General features: G+C 41.7%; 1 protein-coding gene across 7 annotated transcripts in view; it reads right to left on the bottom strand.

Annotated features, from left to right (window-relative positions):
- Window positions 1–23,292, bottom strand: part of PPP3CA (protein phosphatase 3 catalytic subunit alpha) — a 707,038-nt gene that overhangs the window by 9,564 nt on the left and 674,182 nt on the right. For all 7 annotated transcript variants that reach the window (XM_086961590.1, XM_086961592.1, XM_086961587.1 and 4 more), the window contains 2 exons: window positions 16,960–17,044; window positions 1,302–1,399 (listed from right to left, as the gene is read on the bottom strand). In XM_086961590.1, the coding sequence (XP_086817716.1) occupies window positions 1,302–1,399; window positions 16,960–17,044 (183 nt within the window). The remainder of the gene's footprint in view (window positions 1–1,301; window positions 1,400–16,959; window positions 17,045–23,292) is intronic.

The raw sequence follows: 23,292 nt of genomic DNA, 5'->3' as shown, positions 1-23,292 counted from the left end.
AATCGTGGGATTTTAAATAGTAGAAATCCATAAGCTGATTTTCATATTCCCAATTGATCTTTAACAATGTGGAGACCATGAATGTGGCCTGCATGCACAAAAGTTCTAATGCAGCAGTCAGCCAATATGGTACCGGAAATAAAAACCGCGTTTGTGCTTAGAGGCTGGCTTATCAGTAAAAAAGTTCCCCAGCAGTGTAAAGTGCCAAGCCACTTTGTGTACTAGTCTGACACCAGCTATGTGGTCAGCTAACGGTCATCCACATGTGGGAGCCAATGTCTGAACTGTTATGGAAAATCCGTTATGGAAGGTTTTAGGTTGCATAGGCAAAAATCCTTTAGTCACGGCATGGATTTGCTGCACGTGCTAACCCTCACCTGCAATGCAAGATTTTATTTGACTATCTTTTTGGAACATGTTTTTTCTTGTTTGGCATAGAAATGATTATTCTAGTCAGCTGAAGTGACCAAGTTCATTTGCAATATTTTGTATTTATATCTTTTCTGTCGACTTTTAGGTCACTAAAAATCCTAAACTGGCCATTTCTATTCTTTCCGTAAAGTCAGGCTTCGGGGAAATTAAAAATGGAGGAAATGAAGTGAAATACTAGTAAATAAAGAAGACAGGGCTAGGCTAGAAGAAAGACAGGAGATATATGCCATTACTGACAACAGAACAAAAATGCTGTACAACAAACAAATGCAAAAGGGTGTTGGTGCATGACTTCAGATCCAACACTCGAAGGATTAGTATGCATGCAGGCGCAGGGAATATTATAGGAAGCAGCTTCGTAAAATGGCAGATCCTGGAAAACAAAATGTGTTGGGAAGCTACATCTCACCAAGTCAATAGTGTGTGCGTGTCATGTCAGGTTTAAGGCTCCTAAAAATCCCTCAAACGTGCAACAAAGTAGCTATTGTTTAACAAAATTAAGTGGGTCAGAGAAAAACAAGACCTTTTTCTAATGCAGGCTTGTCCTCTTCAGAAAAAAGTGTGTATGTACAGGTCACTTGGTGAGATTCCCTCAAGACTATGTGCACGTACTTGACGTCAATTACTAAAGGGTACTTCATTATGTATAAGAAAAGTACATTTTGAGAAAGAGTCCACAGTGCAGACAAATAACTAACTAGGCTATCCCCTTAACCACCAGTGAGTAAAATTATGTGCACCTGCTGCTTCCTCCAGGAGTGCAAGCTTTACGAGCAGCCTGTCAAGGCTGCTGCTGGCTTTAATTGAAACGTACGTTTCATATTCAACAGTATGAACATAATTCAGCACACCGGGGCAGTCATCCTTACCGCTCTGCAATGTTTGTTTTCCTCCTGAAAGCACCCCACTGGGCAGCATTCCTGTGGGAGTCAAGCCTTTCAGCGTCAGCACACTCTCACTCTCTTCTCTGCAAAATAAAAAGGTGAGGAGGAAGCAAGATGACACAAATTATGAAGGTTTAATAGACACTGCAAGTCTGTGCACATAATACATCCCAAGAGACTAGATCTAGTTTAGCATGTGCTTTATGTGGTAACGTTTCTTGGACAACAGTCCACACCAAGTACCACTGTGGTAGACATTTGCAGCATAAATATATAGCTTGGCTTCTTGCAGCGCACAAGCCCAAATACAACTGCTTTCTTAGCGCATAATCAACAGACTGCGGTGAGTATCGCCCTCTTTAGAATTAAGTTTATAGTGATTTAGCAAAGTTTGTCGATAAGTAGTCATGGGAAACCAATACAATAGAAAAAATAGAGTGAAGTTGAAGATGGTTTTGATGGGAAAAATTAACTGGGGATACAGTGACAAGTTTCACTCAGATGAGAATTCCAGGACCTAGGTACAAGAGAACCATGGAGCCCAATACACTCCAACCTACTTAGTGGTAACTAGAAGGAACATTTGTAGGAAACATGATAATCGAATGAAAGTAAATAAATCCGGCTCACGCAGACTCTGAATAGAAGTGTTCACAGAAAGAGAGCACATATTGCCCACCAATGAGACCGGAAGGAGGTGGCTCAATTAAGTTCATGCAATTTTTCTCTATTTGAATGTGAACTGTTTTATCAAGGAATATTCTGCCTGAAATATGCAGTCGTTGTTTGCACTATAAGCCATTATTCCTGGGTTGACTTAGTCAAAAGAGACAGGATTAGTGGGAATAATTTTGTTCGAATGATACGTCAGTGTAGATACATTTTCATCCTACTCGTGATTTAGTATACATATTATTTTAGTGTCCATTCTTTGGAATATGAAAGGCACATTTTACAAGGAAGGAGCTTCTCTGGTTTGATGTGGATTACTACAGGAGAGTGGCCACGCTACAGCATGTAGAAGATGAGCCAATCTAGTTCCAAAGTAGCCACTTTAATTTGCTTTAAATACTGGTAGAAAAATAAATTGAGGACTCATTTCGTAGACACCATATCTGTCAGTGAATCCTCTCAATCATACTTTGCGGATGCTTGCAATAAATATAATTCTACTTGCACACTTTCTGCAACTGGTTTTAGAAGCAGTTAAAGAAGGCTCATTATGAACAACCACAAGGACTGGTTTGGCTGACTACAATGTCCGCCTATTTATTTTAACTGAAATTAAGCATCAGCAAGTTCAGTTTTGGAAGAAGTTTGTATATGGATCTGTCCAACTCAAAGAATCCGTCATGGCAACAAAAAAGCATTATCTTCCCCATTACCAGACATACACTGCATGACCACTCTGCAACATTATACTACAACGCTTTAGGAGTAATCAGGCTCTAAAAGAAACTCACCATTAATACACTGCTCGACTGCTCTGGGCTTTCTGAAGTCTTATAGAAAGGAATAACCCCAGCATTCAGGCACAAGCAAAACTTGAGCAAGCAAATTCACATAGTTCAACACCAATTTTGGCCTCAGTAATAAAGTAACAGTTTTGAATAAAACAATAATCTAAAAGCAATTGCACACTGAAGGTAGTGGTCTGCTAAAGATTCAATTTCTAAAAATCAATAAGAGAAACACATCTGCTATAACTAAAAAGCATCTGAAGAAAACAGTCCAAGAGAAAATGCATGGAAATTAAAGACCTGTACCAAGTAATGATTGGGCAGTAAATAGTATTCTGAGCTAAGAGTTTGCCGCAAGAATAGAGATTTAGTCTACAGCTTTCTTTCACATCTGGACCACTACTACTAAGGGTTGTGCAGCAGAGCAAGACTTAATTCAATATAAACATGTGATTGTGTATAGGTTAAAGAGACCAAGTGGTGGCCTGGGAGAAAACAATTTGGAAGGATAGATCTTTGCCCGCAATCAAACACCAGATCAAAATAGTCTGGCTATGCCTGCAGATCCCCAATTTAGACGCTAGTCCATGAAAGCAGACGTGGTGATGTTTGTGGAAGAGTGCTAACATACAGGTGCTGCAATCCAAGTGCACCACAATTACCAACAGCGGTGTTACCATGCCTCAGATCCTCATTGTGGGTATAGTTTGTGATAATTATATACTGCACACTGAAAACGAACTATTCCTGAGTAAGTGGCACCAAACTAGTCTTCCAATCGAGATTCACTCTTTGAATTCTAGGCTTTCTTTTGAAAACATCTATGTAGGGCACTGAATTTATCAGCATTACTTTTGTTTTGGACAGACATCATTAAGATGGCCATTGCACGGTTATTCAAAGTAGTGGATAGAGGTCTGCTACTCATTCCATGAGTTGGCTATCTTTTGGAGGGTGAAATGTGACCCGTAAGAATACCTATTTATTGCACACTAGAGAGGGATGTCACCCGCTCCACTTTCACAGTGTAAACTGTTTCTATCCCAACAATAGGGGATCAACCTAGGTGCAACGAAGGCCACGCCCTTGTTTTTTTTTTTTTTCAAAGGACTCTCCCCAACACAGTTGTGTGGCATGCTTCATCGAGTCCTTGCCCAGCATGCTAGTCATTACTTGCCAGGCTCAATCCCAATTCTGGAGGGAGCTCTTGTGGTAAGTGTTTTGGGATCAGGAGAAATTAAATATGTCTCTTGGTAACCTCCTCTGGATTTTACTGTTGAGATGCTCAAGCCAGTTTTAAATCAAAGAATGATGTGCTAGAAGCTATTATACACTACTAGATACATAGAACCCAGTGACATTTCTACTGAGAGATCAATCTGGCTGCGAACAATTATGGAACTGGCAGGCTACGGGTTGGGACCAGAGGCCAAGGGGCCCTATTCCAAAACCTGTTGTGAATGACCTAGGTAATTATGTGCACACTTTCACGGTGTTACAGTTTTGACTAAGGCCCAATTCTTTTCCTGAATGAAGTGTTTTCTTTTTGCCAAAAGTTTTCAGTAGGGCCAGTTGAGGTACGTGGTGCACACCGATCTAGACACAGTTCAAAGTTCCCTGAGGTTTTAAAACTCAAAGCAGCAGAGCCAAGGTGTAAAAGGTTCAATCAAATTGGATACCTTCTTCCTGATGAGTGAGAGAGGTGGACAATTAAACATAGGCTGCTTCAGAGACACAGGAAGTTTTCATGTGAGCCCCTCAATTTCTCCTCCTCCATGGGTTGGGTAGATGACAGAGATAGTGGAAATATAACATTTCTGTCCTACAACTGGAACAGCGGTTCCAGATTGCCTTTAAGGGTTGGCCGGTGCAAGTAGATCACATGTATCATTCTCTGATAGAACATGACCATCACTAATTAGATCATGGAACTCAAGGCAAAAGGCACGATGAGAGATTTGTTTATCATCCTCCAGGTTTCCTCAGCAATCGTTTTCTGGACGAAAAAAGATCAATGCAGGTGGCGATCAGTCTCATAATGAATTGTCAAAGCCTGAATGATGTACAGGCATTTCAAAAGAGAATATAGCCTTTTTCTTCTAAATATTCTCAAGTAAGAGGATTAGGAACCAGATGTAATGGGGGCTCATCTTATGGCCTTCATTTTCTAACTCCTTTGGTGGCCTCTCTCATTCGCCTCCCATATGGGAGTTTACAATTTTGACAGTCAACCTCTTGTTCCAGGGGTGCTCCTCCATTATGTCGGAGGAGCGTCAAACCACTGAAAAATAAAATGATAATAAAACCACTTTATAATCATTCTATTTTTCATTACTGCCAACCGAGGTTAGGGCGGGGCCATCCGACAGATCATCACGCTACAGGTAGAAGTGTTGGGCACTTGTAAGTGTGCATGTCTGTTTGGTCTGTCGTCTTAGGTCGGCCTTATTTCTCCAATCTAGCTGTGTTGCAACAACAGAGTTGGAGAAAAGCCTGAGGCTCCCTGGAACTGAGCGAGCGTCAAGTCAGCCCATTCAGACCACTCACACCGCTGCTCTCATGCGGGTATTACCAACATGAGAGCAGCGCCGTGACTGCCACCTGGGAGCCTGTGCAGCGTGACTAGTGTTGGGAGAGGAGCACAGAGGCAGCGGGCACAGGAGCAGATAAGTGTTCCCACCCAAACCACGTCCTTCCCGGCTTTGAGTTGCTCCATCACCCCAAAATTGGAGCAGCCATCACGGTCTTGTTCACACAAAGCTCATAAAGCCAGTTGTAGTAAATGTGAAGGCATAAGGAATTCATGTGATTATATACCGAGACAAGATGATTTTTGTGACTCGGGGAGTAGCACTCAAGTCAACAATGTGATCACTTTATTCAAGAACTTTGGGTTCTTCGCAAATTGGTCAGAGGTTGTCTTCAAGAACAACTTAACATTTTGTTGGCTCAGACACGGTCACTGAATACACCAAAACTCCATTAAAGGGTCAAATGTATTGAGATTTTCGCTAGAGGAAACTAATCCGAAGACAAAGTGGAAATATACAACGTGTCTTGAACTTCTGGAGCGCTCCCTTGCAGTAAAGCGCCTGGGGAGAGAGCAGAGTGTTTTGTTCTGATACAAATTAATAATATGTCCATGACGAGATACATCAACCACCATGGGGCAACTAAACTGAAAATTGCTAATTTTATTGTTATGGCGGTATCCCAACCCTTGTGGAGGAATTTGAAGTAAGCTTGTTAGAGAGATTAAAGGTTTGCTGATGTACGATATTTATCCTTGAAACCATCAGCAAGTTATATGTTGGAATCTTTGCAGGAACATCAAAAGTACCTAATCTCTACCTATGCCTGTTACTGAAATTTGGAGCAGCTTTTGAATTTTCAGTTTCTAAATTATGGGAAATTGTATTCTTTCTTTGATAGGGATGATAATTGTACATATGGGTTATGGTTCAACAATTGTAATGCTTACTTCTTAGTAGACTGCCTTCATTTTCGTAGAAATAAAAGTTTGATTCTCAAACCGATGGTCTGTTTTTTTAATATAAAATTCAACATCGTAGTGAGGCAAACGACCTACTTCTAAACATGGAGTTTTTAGATGCATCTTGCGCTGTGGGAAGATTTTTAAAGATAATCCTTGCAAAGGTATTTAAAAATTTGGGGGTTTACATGATTTTAATATTGTAAATAATGGTGTATTTACTCTGTTTTGTTAGACAACATTCTGAATAAACTTATTTTTACTGCTAAACACCTCTTGTGGCAAGATTAAAGCTATGAACAGCCTTGACGCAGTACTTTTGCCTCTTCTGGATGCTTATCATCAGAGCAAAAAAGCTCCTGGAAAATGACAATGTGGCTCCTGACTGGTAATCTCAGATTCTGTCGAAATCCAGCCACTAACGATTGGATTCATCTCTGTTCAGAGCAATGAAAGACAAGTGGGTGGACTGCTCAACTTCCTGTGGAGAGAAGATCTGGAGGTCTCACCAGTGGATTACTTTCTTCAGGATAGGAGCAAAGGGACCAAATAGGCATTACTTCAGTTAGCAATAATACCAAGCGTGAGTTTTCAGGACGGAAGGACATAGTGCTGGTGACCCAGAGACAGACCTTTGTAAGCCTCGTTTCTAGGGCCTTTCTGGGGATGCTACCATCTCTTTCATTTACAGGTTTCCTCAGAGACGCTCTGGAATGGTCAGAGGGGAAAGCAGTTGCTCCTTCTGCGGGGTCTTATACATCTGATGGCGTGGAGCATTCCAAGGTACTTTTTAAGTCCTTAGGGGCCAGATGTAGGTAATTCATATTTACCGACTCTTAAATACCGAATTTTACCGATTCGGTATTTAAGAGTCGGTAAATATGAAGGTATTACAGATTCTGTAAATACCGAATCGTTAAGATTCGGTATTTACCTAATCTGTAAATACCGAATCGGTATTGCCCATTGATTCCTATGGGCCTTAAAGCCCATAGGAATCAATGGGCAATACCGATTCTGTAATTACAGAATCTGTAAATACCGAATTTTGCAAGGGTGCAGGGGGTGTCACTTTGACACCCTCTCGCACCCCAAAAATAGGCATGTGCGCCATGTGGCACACAGACATGCCCTAAGGGCATGTCTGTCTGTCACATGGCTAGGTGTGCATGCACACGTGCATGCACACCTGAATTCGGTATTTTAACACCCAATTGGATTGGGTGGTAAAATACCGAATTTGTAGGGCCTTTGGGACTCAGAAGAGTCCCACCTACATCTGGGAATTACCGAATCGGTAAAAATACCGATTCGGTATTTTACAGATTCTGTAAATTTACCGATTCGGTAAATTTACAGAATCTGTAAAATCTGGCCCCCTACATCTCAAGATGCCAAATACCGGTCGGAAACGGACGAATTCGGCCGTTTCCGACCGGTGTTTGCCACCTACATCGGGCCCTAGATTATTGCAGAAAACAACCATTTTTATGAAACAGGCCTATTGTTCAAGCTTTAAGACCGATTCATCAAGAAAAGGTTTAGAGAAAATAAAGATCCATGGGGGTGGACAGGATTGGCAATTGGAACTTACCGTCCAAGTTGCTGAAAAAATGTAATGCATATCAGGTGGTGAAATCTTTTAAGTCAGCTATGTCGGCTAGGCGTGTCTCAGTGAACAGTTTGAACATGGGATAGCATTCCCTGTTAAGTAGACATTTGAGAAGGTATCCTTTGTGAAAGATACCAGGTCATGTCAACCAGGTTTTATAACTTCTTCAGTCTTAGTGTATGGATCAAGATTTTACTAGGAAGGAATTGTCGGCCTGAGGAAGGTGGGTGGGATTGCATAGTTAATGCAGCTGCTATTATGTCATAGACAAGTGCATGAGGGGGGAATTATTGATTTTGGCATGATTGTTGTTTGAGGATAATTCAGATCAATAAAATGTGTTTTTAAAAAAAAGGAAGGAATTGTGGGCTAAGTTGACTACGCTTTTATGTTTGGCATCATTCACAAGGGTATCAGGGAGATGAATTTAGAATTAGGAATTAGAATTAAGGGTATTCAGTCTGGGCAGGGTACCGTTCAGTCTAGAGGAAAACTAAGACTAATATCTGTTTGGAGCCCTACCACCTGCATTTTTCAAACCATCCCACATCGTGTGAGGACCAATGCATCACAATTTATGAAGAAGCCTAAGAAAGTTTAGACTGAAGTGAGCCAAGCAGATATTCTTGTTTTACTTTTTGATTTGGAATTGTTTCTGGCCTTAGCTTAGTGGGTCAAGTGGGTGAGGCAGAAGGCAAGACTAGACGTCTCTCATTCACTCAGTGAGGACTAAGGATTGGTCAGAAGAGTTTACTTGCAAAATGTTGTATTTCAGACTAGTGGTAGAGATCACCACTAGTTGAAGGTCCTGGCACATAATTCAAGACTTCATAGACACTGAGATAAAAGCACCAACTCTATTAAGGACAAAAATGCAAAGATTCTCTCGTAGGTATTTTTATTTTAAATTGTGAGGTGTTTTGTCTGTATTTTATGCCCCTTCCTTGAAAGGGGCATAAAGGTTTGTTAACAAAGCCCATTTAAATGCGGAGTATGACTCGTATTGTTTACCCGGTGACTAAACAGAAACAGACAGAATCTGCATGATGCCATGTGTCACAAAGAAAGGGAAGAAAATAAAGGGTGATGTGGATGTTTGAGTAATTGATGTATTTGCTAAGATATGGTTCAGGTTTTTTTGGGGAGGGGGTGCCCTAGGGACTACGGGCACGCAGTACCGTACTAATATGGTGCTGTTGAATGGTCTGCTGTATTGACGGTTAAGATTGAGAAAGCAAGATTCTTGCCACTGTATCCTTAAAAAAATGTATACTTTCCTTCTGCGTCAATGGTCCTCACATCACGAGGGACTGGAGAAATCTGAGGGGTGTAAATACATCTCGACATAATACACTTAAGCTATTCTCTTTTTCTATCGCGCAGCATGCCGAGGCTGTGAATTTTCCAGGGCATAACAATATGCACCTATTTTCAAAAGGTAAACTATTTAACAACCATAAAATTGCGTTGTCGGATTATAATAAGCAGGTTTGAAAACGAACATGGACAACAGTGCACCTGGCTACTCAGTTTCAACAACTTCACCTGGAAGACATTTTCAGAAATCCCAATATGAAAATGGCTGAACGCGGTGCCGTGCCGCAGTGTGGGGGAGCGGCAGCCAACAGCCCAGAACCCCTCTGACTCATTCTTTCTGCTGGCTGCGGTGACTCGGCATGTTTTAGGGTATTCTCATTAGCGCTCTCTGCTGAGCACGAACCGCCGGTTCTGCGGCGCGCGAACATGTGTTTCCCCACAGGCAGTCGGGTTTGGAGATATGAAAGCCTGCTTCAAAGCCTTTTATGCCAAACCTGGCTTTTGGGTAATAAAAGGCCTCACAGTGGCTTTGCAAGCCTGTAGGAATTAAACTACACATTTATCACTAACATAAAAAGAGGGTTTTTTCATAACAGAAAAGCTTCCATTGTTAAAAAAAAACAAATATATATATATATTTTTAAAAATGATCATTGACTCTCGGTTATTAAAGTAGCCCTTTACACTAAAAATGACTACAAATGTCACTCGAGAACCCGGGACGCTGCTAGCACCTTCAATCAACCTTCGCTTTCTTCAAAGTTCTTTCCCCTTGATCCTTTAGTAAGTTCACTTATTTTTAAATCCGGCCTATGCAGTGCTTAATTTGTGTAAAATGATGTGCCAATGCCCTCGTCAGTAGGCTACTGCAGCTTGCACCACCCATTGTCCCGGCCAGCACTGCCAATGCGAGTTCCAACACAACTCATAAGCATCCCATTCCTCCAAGTGTTACAAATCATATTATCCCAGGCCCCTAAACTATACAATGTCTTCGAAGGCAGGTATAGCCATTTTTGAGGTATAAACAACCGGAGTTAAGCTCGTCTTTAAATTAGACAAACATGGCCACCATGTGGCAGACTGACATATTGCCGGTGTTGAAAATTAAGTGGCTGTGCCGAGCAGCGGAAACCACCGGCTCAAATTAAGAACTGGACCTGTGCAACAAGACCTGTGCAACAAATCAGGGTGCATCCACAACACAAGCAGAAATGTTTTGATGTAGTGGCCCTGCGGATTGGCAACAGAGATGGTGGTATCTTGATGGGCTGAGCTTAGGGTGACCAAGCGTCCGTAAATTTCACGGACTGTCCGTAAATTGGACCTCACTTCTATTGTCCGTAATTATGGCCATTACAGGGAGCAGAACTGCTCTCCTGCGAGAGGCCTCAGCTTCCTGAAAGGGCCACCTTGCGCTCCTCCTCGAGCACAAGAGCAGCCCCACCCAGCCCATTGTCATTATGTATGCCAGCTAAATGCCACATACAGAATGACAATGGGGCAGTCTGGGCTGTTGCAACATGTGGTGCCTCCTCTTGCCTCAGTGTACAGCAAGGCATTCTGTTAGATGGATAAAAGGTAAACATACGACGTGAGAATACAGTTTATATAAAGAAGCCTGTGAAACAAGTAAAAAAGAACAGGTTATAGTTCTTTCACTGTCTCACCATTTTAGAACGGACGCATTTTCAATATTATATTCAACAAAACCATTGTTGCTGCTTTTTTATTTTAAGCAACTAACAATCATTGACAACGCCATTAGTCCTGGCTTATTGTTGGTGTAATGATACTTGCTGTATTATATATCTGGATGTAATGACAGAAACAACATAGTACCAGTCAACCGGAATACTATGCTAAGCACAGGTTTCTAGCCTAGGTGTTTTAAGCCTCGCCCTTAATTACATCGAACACCCCCTTTGAAGAGGCCCCCAGTTTTTTTACCCTACGTAAGGCCCTGGAAACAGCACCATATCACAGTCACCTCACGTCCTGACACTGTGCATCATGCATGACTCATGACTTCTAAGTTTTCAGATTGCCTATGTGCAGGGGCATAGTGAACCCTCCCCCATCCCACCCCTTGCTTAAGAAACTACAGCGAGGTGAAGTTCTTCATGGGCCTCTTCTGTCTGCAACACTGCAGACAAAGGCTCAGCTCATAATGTGAAAAGGTGGGTGAGTAAATAAGTGAAGTAATGTATGTGTGAATGGCTGGGTGGATAAGTGAAAAAGTGAAGGGATAGATAATGAAATGATGGATAAGTGAGTGGATGGATGAAAAAGGTGGATGGGTGAGTGGATGGATGTGTTAAAGAGTAGATGATGGGCGAGTAAATTGGTGGGTGGAGGAGTGAAAGGATTGATTGATGAATTGATAAGTTAAAGGGTGAATGGATGGATGAATACAAGGGTGGATGTAAGGATTGATGAGTGAGTGAAAGGGGGGTTGATGGACAAAACGATGGTGAGATGAGTGAAGTAGTGAAAGGGTGGATGATGAGAGAACGGATGAATGGATGTGTGAAAGGATGGATGAGTAATAGGGTCAATGGATGGATTCATGAATGGATGAGTAGATGGGTGGAAAGATGAATGATAAGTCAAAAGGGGATGGAGATGAATGACAAACAGTGAATGGGTGGAAGGATAAGTGACTGGGTGGATGGATGAGTAAGTGAAAGTATGGCTGGATGGGTGAAAGGGTAAATGGCTGGGTAAATGAGTGAATAGATGATGTACGGATGGATGGGGTGAAAGGGTGGATGGATGAATAATGGATGGATGGGGTGAAAGGGTGGATGGATGAATAATGGATGGATGAGTGAAAAGGTGGATTGAGGGATGGATGAGTGAAATGATGGATGGAAGGATACATGGTGGATAGGTTTGCAAATGGTTGAATAGGTTTGCATATAGATAGTCACGCATATGTTTGGATATAGATGGGCACACAGATAGGACAGAATGAATGGTGAAAGACTGAATGATAGATAAGAGAATGATTACACCTTGTAGCACCCATTACTTTAAGTAACATTTCCTATACATTGACTTTCACGTTTATAGAGTCATTGTCTCTATATGATGTGTGTGTGATGTAACACACTCCGACACCCTGACATACATACTTGGGATGAGTAGCACTATAAAAGCAATTAAATACACATGAGAGGCGGTCTATATGAAGATGAGGGGCACCATTGGAGGGTGGTAGCAAGGCCGGACTGGCCGAACTGGGCAAAGAGTGTTTCCCTGGGAGGCTGGAAAGGGGGCGGTTTTGTTACTGGGGGATGGCACTTCAGTGTTCCTTGTACAGCCAGTAGCTTTCAATCAACAATAAAAACGGCCCCACTTGTATTCAGGTGTGGTTCACCATTGTCGTGTGAATAATACCTGCTGGAGCGAGATGCAAGTTTTGAATTGTCTAAGGTAGCAAGCTGCGGGCATACTGAAAAACCGTGAAGTACACGATTGTCTCAACCTAATATAAACTTATTTTGACAAGTACTTAAGTGGTTGTCTATTTACTTACTTTTATACTATTGTGCGACCTCCTCTGACGTGTCTGTAAAGGTTACCTTTTGTCCCAAAGTTTTGTCCTGAATTTTGACCTCCAGTCCTGAATTTTTGTCCTGAATTTTCACCCTTTCTCCAGAATTTTTACACTCACAGTCCTGAATTTGCACCCATGCCAGTAGGTCCCCCCTAGCTGAGCTGGCGTGGCGCAGAGCCGAGTGCCTATGCTGCGCAGAGTGAATTCATGTATATTTCTCGGAGCTAGCTTGCGCTTTATTTTCAAATTGTACGGCTTGGAAATAGCGAGCAAAGGCTTGTCTCGTTCTGCTTCAGAGCTGTGGTGTGTGAAAATATAGCTCTCACTCTGAGAAATATTGGGGAAAAGGAAGGACCATAAAAGAATGACTGGCTATGCACTGCAACACAAAAGCCTAAAGCAAAAGCGCAACCAGCTGATACCCTGCCGCGTGTTGGCGTTAGCACAGCTGGTGGACTACAGTAGTAAGTCAAACTACGTGAACCAAGATTTTACTATATCCGGAGTAAAATGCAACAAGTGCACATGTTCTGCAGGTACATCTTGTAAATTAGACCACACGTTAAAAATGCTTCAGATCGCCAACATTGCTTAAAAACTTAACAAAATTGTATCAACCCCCACCCAAAAAAAACACACACGTTTTTAGGCTTTTATGAACACTGCATTCCAAGTGGAATCATGGCAGAGCTCACTTTCCTTTCTTCAGCATTACACTGAAGGCTGCCAGCTAACTCACCATAATTAACGAACACTGCATGATATACAGTACAAGAGGTGGCAGTGATATTGCTGCATTTCGACAGACAATCCACAGGGCTTTTGCAATAACTTAATGTTAGCAAAAGATTCACTGCAACCTATTTCTGCATGAAGAGGGATTTAAGTGAGATGAAAAAACTGGGGGTACGGGGTTTGTTGCTGAATGAGGTGTTGCCAATGTAATTAAGGGCTTGGCTTAAAAACACAAACAAAAAATACGTGCTTAGTATAGTGTGCAGCCTGACTGATATTTTACTTCCTCTGATATTGCATTCAAATATATAATAAAAATAACATTGGGCTGAAAGGACTTCAGCTCCAGCACCACCCACGTCGTGTGTATCAGCCCGGGCTGCTGGGTAGTGTCTGTTGTCTGATCTCTGGCACGCCCGAGTTTTTCACAGGTCTTTAACCCTTTCGCTGAGGCGGCTATTCCGCCACAGCGCTAACGGTCGCGGGGCGCGGGTGAGCTCCGCGGGTGACAGAACCGTTCCGTCACGGCTCGCGGGTGAGCTGTGCTCATGACGGAACGGTTCCGTCACGGCCCTGCCCGCTCAATTAAACGCGCCGGGCCGTGACGGAACCGTTCCGTCATGAGCACAGCTCACCCGCGAGCCATGACGGAACGGTTCCGTCAATAGCCTCGAAGAGGTTAAAGACAATTTGCATATTTACCCCTGGGTCCCCACTCTGCCTTTTCCTTTGCTGTAGTGTGAGAAAGCATTTCATGAAAAGGGATAAAAAGTAGGGTTGCCAAAGACAAATGCCAGCCATGTGTTGTTTAAAGAGCCTGCAAAGATCTCGTATTGACTAAATTCGGGTTTTAAATAAAAATGTATTTATTCATTTGTAATGCGACTTTTCTGTCTTTGTTCCCTTTAATTATCCTTCATGGATCATTTAGGGAGCCCTAGAACAAAATTAAAAGTGCCTTTTATGTATATTTGCTGTTTGAAGTATGCACAGATAAGTGCTGAAAATACGGCTTTAGTTGACTGTTTATTTTTGCATGGTCTGGGACATCAAAATAATGAGCTGGCAACCCTAATCATAAGACTGGAAGTTTGTTGCAGGATCAGCACATTATTTATTTCCGCCACCCTCGCTCCCTGATTGCCATAATAGCAATAGTTTAACTTGTATCTGAAACCCTACTTCGCCGTCAATAACATGCTGAGTTACTTCAAGTGTTGTCTTAATGCAGGGTGCATTTCCAGACAGACTCCTCATTCTCGCTTTCATGCTCACCCTGCACTCACAGCGATCACAATGATCACCATGCACTCACACCATTCACCGGCTCACCCTGCACACACAGGGAACACTCTGCACTCACAATGCACTTGCGCTGTTCACCCTGTACCTCACCCTGCAGTCACACAAGCACACACCTCACCCTGCAAACTCACTCAAACAACCATGCATTCATTTGCCCCACTCTGCACTTACTTCCGCACCCAAATTCATTTGGTCACCTCACTCACCCTGCAGTCACTCCTCTTACCCTACTGTCACACTTTTGCATCACTCACCGTGCATTCACATGGGCACTCCTGCCACCCACACAGAGCCAAGGGTTAATGTGTCTGCTACAAAGAATGAGTTCCATGCAGATCACAGAACTGAGTGCAAGTAAACTATGAGTACCGCTATAAAAAATGAAATGTTTGTCAGAAAGGTGTCATAGAGAGATGAGGTGCATTGTTGGTGAGTGGAAGTGAGGGAATTTATAGAGAAGGAGCAAATGGGGGAGGGGGCTCCAAAAAAGACTTGCACCATGTGCAACCAGTGCTAGGGCCAGCACTGCCTAGGAGTGTTAACCCCCCAGTGGAGGCTCCTCTGCTATGGCGGAGGAGCGTCGCCCCACTGCTTTCAAGCAGTAGAAAGGAAATATAAAATGATAATAACTTTACGTTATTTTCATTTTATGTTTCCTTTGCTGGTGGGCAGGGCTGCTCTGCTCAGGGAGCTGTGGAGGAGTGGTATGCTCACTCTCAAGTGCGCAATGACTGTTTGGCCAGCCCTCTCAGGCCGCCCAACCAATCATGCGTGCTCTCCCCTTCTCCATGCAGGCTGCATTACAGCCTGCGTGGAGAACATACCCACCCATACAGCCCTTCGATGAGTGCCATGTCAAGGCACTCAGATCAATCACAACACTGCATTGTATTCTCTGTGTTACTGGAGTGCACGCCAAGGCCCTAGACTGGTTGAGAGACTTTTTGGACGATCGTTCCAAGTAGTCTCTATTCTACCCTATAAATCCAGGATGGTCACCACCACCTGCAGGGTGCATAAAGAATCTTTTCTGCGCCCTACACTTTTCAACATCGATGTTGCCCCTCTGGCTAAGGCTGTGAGGTCTTTTGTAATTGAGATTCTATACTATGTGGATGACACAAAGCTTGTATTGTTGCTTTGTCAGGACGTGGAGCTAACGAAAGCCAGATTTGGGGACTGCATGTGAGCTGTGGCTACATGGATGAAACACAGCTTTCTCCAATAAATGGTGGGAAAACTGAAGATATGCTTTTTGGGAAAGCTTCTTAGACAGTTTGGTGGCCCTGGGAATTGGGCAACCCGCCCTGCCCCAAAAAATGGTAAAAACGGTGACTTTGTAATGGATAAGCTTTCGATGGTAAGCCAAGTGAAGGTAACTTGTGGCACTTGTTTCAGAATTCTTCGCTTTCTCAGGAAGGTGTTTTTGTGGCTGCCTCTAGACTGTAGGAAGACTGACTCGGGTGCCTATAACTAGTTATTTGGACTAAGGTAATACCCAGATGGTAGATATGCATTAATCCCAGTGACTCGTCTACAGATGGTTCAGAATAGAGTGGCTTGGCTTAGCTGGCACCAACCAGCCGGCTCCCAGATTTATTCGGTGCCGAGATCACTGCTCTGGCTCCCGGTTAGAAAAGCAAGCATTTTTAAGCTTCTTTTTCTTACTCTTAATGCCCTATACAGGGGTAGTCCATTGTGTCGATCACAAATCAGTTCTTACAACCCGGGAAGGACTTTGAGATTGTCTGATACTGCACTGGCTGCATCTCGTTGCATTCCAACTACTTATACAAAGATCAATCCTTTTCATTCCTTGTTCTATACTACTGGTATAGGTAACCTGTCCACATTTGCTCTTACCATACTTAATCATTTTTTTAAAAGCTTATTAAAACCTGGCTTTTTAATCGATCTCTCTCTGAGACTCTGTTGTGTTTAACATTCCATGTTTTTAATGCCGGGATACTCCGTATGGGGGTGAACTGCTTAGTGCTATGTCACGTGTCTGTAACGTAACATTACATTGATGTTATTCCCCACCAAACATCATGGCTGGTAACCTTTAGGCCATTAGTTGCACTAAATCACGGGACAGCACAACAATACTCAAGCACCAGGACTAATATCTCAAAAGGGAATCTATACCCAATGCTTACCTGAGTACAGAGAATACTCTTGCCATTTTTCCTATTGCTCGAATCTTGTTCCTTATGACCTCCTTCCTGGCGGCTGCTGTTGCACCTATTAACAAGAAATTAAACAGGGTGAACTTTAACAAGAATGTTCTTTCTATGCAGAATAGTAACACACAACAAATTAGGTGCAATTACTACAATCTACATTTTTGCAAGGATTTGTGTGAAAGAATTTTCAGCCTATTATGAATCGCAAAATAAAAAATGCACACCAGCACGGTATGAAAAGCAGCGATTACAGTAATGCAAAGCTGCAGTGGGTGGCATTCGACATCTAACGCGAAAAACATTGCGTTACAGAAAGTTCGAAAATAGGTTACAAGCGTCGCTGTCCTGGTATCGTTCTCGGTAAGGTGTTATACATTTGTTAATCAAGATATTTCCCAAGAGCTTCCTTAAATAAAAGCCTCTTTCAACCCTGTTCGGTGGATTTAATTTAAGCCCAGGTGGGTACATTAAATGGCTTTAAATCAATGCAGACAAGCTACAAAATACTATGAGACATTAGATTTAAAAGCACTCCCTCAAAAGTTCTCCCAAACTCCCTTCCTTTTTTGTCTGCCCTAAATAAGAACACAAAATACGGTTGAATTAAATGATATGAGGTTCAAGCAACTGCTAAACTGACGGAAGAGATGACCACTCTGAACATGCATTGACTGAGATGTTTGAACAAAGTCACCATCAATGAGGTGTAGCGTAGTCTTCCGGATACTAGTCTATTATATATATATATATATATATATATATATATATATATATACACACATACATATATAAAAATGTATATATATATATATTTTTTAAAGTGTTTAAATAAAACTATTTAAAGTGATGATGTGCTTAAGATACATTTTTGAAGGCGATATCTACCGCGCTCCAGAGAAACATGTTGCTGCCATGCACTAACCTATCGAGAACTTTCTTTTCTCAGCGTTTTAATAAGGGTTCTAACACACTTCTAGCATCAGAAAATGAATGCAAAAATCTAATGTGAAACGCGTTACGGCTGCTCATCTACTACACACATGAGAAGCATTTACTTCAGGTTATTTCCACAATCATTTTTTCTTTTCCTCCTGGTTTAGTCTTGGCAGTCTGTTTCTCATCTTACTGCAACCTGTATAACTTTGAATTTCTCTACGCTACCGTTTGTGGTGATCTACCTTTAGTTGCTTGCTCAGGCTTGTACCACAGTACTCCAGATATGGAGTTCTATGGAGAGATACATGGAAAAGTCATCAAAATTTTAACATTTAGGTCATAATTCTACACAACGATGGCAATAGTCTACTGTACACAGCCATAAATCAACCTGGAACGATTACAACCTGTGAGGATCGAAGACAATATTATGATTTTTCTGACGAAATGCATGGAAAATAAATGTTTGCAACATGGGATCCGAGTATAACATTTTAGTGAAGTAGCTTCAGTTGCAGATACATAAAAGATGAAAGGATTTATGGTCTTAGTTTGCTAAATCACAGGGCTCAGTAAGGAACATCTAAAAATAGCCTAGAAGGTCACAATATTGCTAGTATATTCAGATGTTAATTTTTTTTTATTCACATCTATATTAGTATGTTTGATCTTTTGAATTTTTAGAATATTGATGAACCAGTATGCAAAATATGTAAAGAAATCCAAATGTTTCTACTATAAATCCTTGCCTTTATCTGGACTTTCTATATTCATCATTTAAAGGATAGTGAATGTTAAACCTACAAAACACATCGAGTACTCAATTCAATTCTTTTCTTCCTTTCGAGCGCTCCTGTTCTATTAGAACCACAACTATGTTTGGCCGTACACGCTGCATATAATATATATCATCACATTCCAAACTCATTGCCCCCCCTTTCTCCCCAAAAGACAAGAAACTGTTAAAAAGTAGTCATTAAGAACTTTCTCTCAATACGTTCCCCATAGGGCAAGCAATTCAGAGTCGGGGGCGCCTTTCAAGTGAGGCAGCGTGTCTTTGAAATCTTGCTATTACCACCAGTCATATTTCTACTCGATTTACAGCTTGGGAATGACAATCCTGCATTATGTTAAGATGTCCCTTCACATCACTGGATAATGAAGGAAGACTTTGTTGGCGCTGGTGGTTCCCTTGGTGGCTTCTTAGAATTTGTTTTGCATCACGCAAAAACATTTTCTAGGTTCCCGAGTTGTTCTGATCTTTTTGCCATGACTGATGCCACAAGAGCCCCTTGCACCCCAGTTGAAAATCCAGTTTTGCACCGTACCCCAAAGATCAACATTTCCATACATTCCAACGTTGAAATGCACTCAATGGAGCGCAGTGGGCTTTCTCATCGATAGTTCAGAAAGGATGCATGCAGAGCAGTTGGCAATACATGCAACATTAAATAGAAAACGTGCGAGTAGCTGAGAGCAGGCTAGACCGCTCAGAAATGGTTATAGGGATGAGAATAGCATGCACTGGCACACAGTTCCTGTAGGTTCTCCCAGTATATGTATATTTACGACAAAATGTGGAATTATGAGTGGAACGGGTTTAAGCAGTGCACAACAGGAGGTGGGGATTAACTAGAACGATGTTAACATATTGGAAATAGCCGTTTCTTCAGGGAAATATATATTAGGGCCAAGTAGGAGTCAGATTAACGGCAAAAGGAGCTTTTATTTAGAGTGGTATTAGTACAATGTGCAAGTGGCTGCCTACAGGTCTCTGTTAAACATCGTTTAAGGGGAGCTCACTGGAGGACTCTCATACTAAATCTTTGCCCCAGAGCAAAGCCTTGTTTCATTGTAATCTCATACAAATTACATATTGCTTCCTGAAAAATACCCACCCATCTATGATCATTGGGAACATTATATTTATTAAATTCTTCGATACAGCCAATAAACGAAATAGGAGACCCCAATACATTCATTTCAACCATGGTAATCAATATATAGCTTCCATTAAGAACGTGAAAAAACGACTGGTATTCTGTGCTGAATTATGTGATAATAGAACAGAAAATTATTTGAGGCGACTTCTTAACACCACTTGCTTTGTGAAGGTTTGGAGGGTAACTTGGCAAAAGCAGATGTTACAGGCATCAAGAATGCTAAATTCAAATTACACCCATCTATAGACTGAAGGGTAGCCACTGTTAGCAGGACATAGCAAATGCCAGCTCCAAGTGTAGACAAATCTTGCACCAGGACAACAAATGCAAACTCCTCAAAAATATAGCTCTGGGAAACTTTGCTAAAATGACATCTACAGGAATCTGTTTGAGTGCCTTTTGATGATTCCTTGGCCATGTTTAACAAAGTGACAAATGTTTTACAAGTCACACTTCTACGGATAAAATTACAAACTTCAACCATCCATCAATCAATAAATTAGCACGTGTAGAGCTCGGCACTACCATCCCTGGGGTATCTAGGCGGAAGGTCTCCGTCGAAAAGCCAAGAAAAATCATCAGTGGTCGTACTGGTTTTGTTATAGCACACCAGAGAGGTGGATTAACTCCTGTGGAAGCTTTTTCAGAAATGACTTCTTCACATGTACAATATTAGATTACCAAAAGGAGTAGGTTGTTGTATAATCAATAAAATTATAGTATAGTTATAATTTAATCATTCAGCACAGGTGAAGTGGGGAGCTAAGGCACACATCCACATACATCCAACATATAGATGTGAAAAATCTCAAATGGTGTTCCTCACTCGTTTGTGAAATTGACCTGTTTGGGAGTGGGGGGTGTGTATGACAAAAAACGTTAATCATTCTAAATATTGAATTTCTGACCATTAATCCTAATTTGGACTTCAAGAAGGAAAAAAAGGAGGACTCAAAAGGAAAACGAGGAAGCTTTGTCAAGGCAATGTTACCTAGAACTTTATAGCCAAATACAACAATGTGCTGAGTGAAGCCCAGAGCGTATATTTGGCAAAAGGTGAGTAGGTTGGCCCAGAGTTAACGGATATATGCTTTTCACTGGGACATGCCTAAAGCATGCCACTGATGATTCCTTGGCTCTCAAAAACGTGCAATGACACCAAATGGAGATTGGAGTTCATGCAGTGTATCAATGAGGCTTCTATCATGTTAACCATCTAGCAATGTGGCCGTACCAACCATCTGTCCGGAATCATTGCTGCCAAAGATCACAAAACAGTCTCAACTCCAGATCCACGGTTGGATCAGACAGAAGAGAGGTACAAGTTTAAATCCACGGTTTTCACACGAAATGAGACAAAAAAGTCTGACAAAAGTTCTCCTTGTTCAGATGGAATTCAGATAGCCCTTTGGGATGAAGAAAGGGCGCGTCCAAAGAACCACCCAGCCCCCTTGAAACATTGTGAAGGGCCCGGGAGCACTAAGGGCTTAAAAGGTTTATGCGCCTGGCCCACGAAAGGAGTGCTAGGTTGCAAGATGCCATTGGCTAGAAATGCTTGTACATTAAACTGGCAAGAATAAGGGGGATAACAGTGTTCCTCATTGGCCTTGAGAACCATTTTTCAGGTTTTCTCTGCTTGGCCGCAAGGTAGATGTTGTGCTTAGCTAAATGCAATGTGTTTCAGCCAGGGGATGTGAAATGGGCATGTCAGGGACTGAGCAGGACAACGGATTAATTGGCTTTTGTGCACTGCTATAATGCAGGATTTTCATGGAGCAGTTAGTGTTTGAGGGGCGAGGGATATTTATCAAAAAGTACATTTCTCAGGAACGATGTACTAAAAATGAGTGAAGTAAGAAGAAGGGTAGCAACCCCCCTTCGAACCTCCCGCCACCCCAAACAACCAGCCCTAAACCCTCCTGTTTGGACAAGAGATCCCTCTTTAACTGAAGGCAGGTGTGGTCTCTCTGCAAGATGTGATTTAAATCAGAGTACCAAACCTTACGAGACCAGATGAGATCCAGAAGGATTACTCTACAATTCCGGCTGTCACTGATCTTCTGTTTAACCCTTGGAAGAACCACCCAGCATAAGGGGGGAAATGTTCCCACAATTCAAAGGTTCAAACCTGCCATAAGTGGTCCTGGATGAGCTGCTACCGGTTTTCTTACAGCTGGTCAGACAGCTGGCCACAGCACTCAACTATTTGAGGCTTACCAGGGGACAGCATCCTTATGTATGATTTCAGAGCATCCAGAACCACCAGAATGTAACAGCTGTGCAGCTCAAGTAATGACCCGCCACCTAGTTGAAGGTCGTTGGCAGGCTAAAGTCATGAGAAAGGCTTCTATGATCTACATCCTTCCGATAGGTACTTAAAGTTCAAAAAGATATTTATTGAAAGAGATTAAGGTGTCTGTGGATTAATACAATTATTACAATCAAGGCTTTTACACTTAAAGTACATATATTGGACTTTGAACAGCAAAATTAAGAATACGTGAGCATAAATACCATTTGGAGATAAGAAGAAACTAATGGAACCATTAAGGGAATCATGACGGTTTAAGAACTTCCTGCTGAAAGGGTTTTAACATGGAATAACTGTTGGGACAAACATCTATATATGTTGTACCAGGTGACCATAAATTCAAACGTTTGGTCGACAGATTAATAGGATAAAGAAGTGCAGTATCTAATCTATGATTATGACAAACTGTGTTCCACCAGGTTTTATAAGAAATGTTTGTGGAATCCTTCCAATTGATCGGTATTTGTTGAAAAGCAACTACTAATAATGAGTCAATAATTTTACATCTTGAGCTCTACATTGACCCAAATAGGCGAGAGACTGTCTAGAAAAATGTGAGTAAAGGAGAGAGGAAATCCAGTATTAAAAATTAAGTTGATTTGAGACCATACTTGCTCCCAAATATTGTGTACATGTGCGCAAGAAAAAAGCATATGGAATAAGTCAGCTTTGGGCGATGAACACGTCCAGCACGGGTCTAATGTGTTGGGGACCCGTTTATTCATGGTAACCTGTGTGATTAGGAGTCCGTTGTAAATAAAAAATAAGGTTTGCGTGGTATTTGCAGCACTAGAAGGTTTACGGATCTTAGTCCATATGCCCTTCCAGAGTGATAGCGGCCAGCAAGTATCAAAGTCACTGTCCCATGTTTCTTTTATTTTAGACTTTTGCCTGACTAGGACAATGTTTTGTAAATAATTATAAATAGTAGAAGCTTTGTGTGTAGTCTTTAATAATGTGTGAAGGTTTGGAGAGGGTTGTGTGATGATGAAGGTATCACATGATTGTCGGATTTGATCAAATGTATCTAACAACGTTTTTTTTAACAAGGTATATTTATGCTTGAAGAAGATTGGTATGTTAAATGTTTGGCTAAGAGTTTCAAAAGATAGGAAG

The sequence above is a fragment of the Lissotriton vulgaris genome, chromosome 3_1 (genome assembly GCF_964263255.1).
Source record: "Lissotriton vulgaris chromosome 3_1, aLisVul1.2, whole genome shotgun sequence".
Classification (NCBI taxonomy): domain Eukaryota; kingdom Metazoa; phylum Chordata; class Amphibia; order Caudata; family Salamandridae; genus Lissotriton; species Lissotriton vulgaris.
This window is presented reverse-complemented; position numbering and strand designations above follow the sequence as displayed.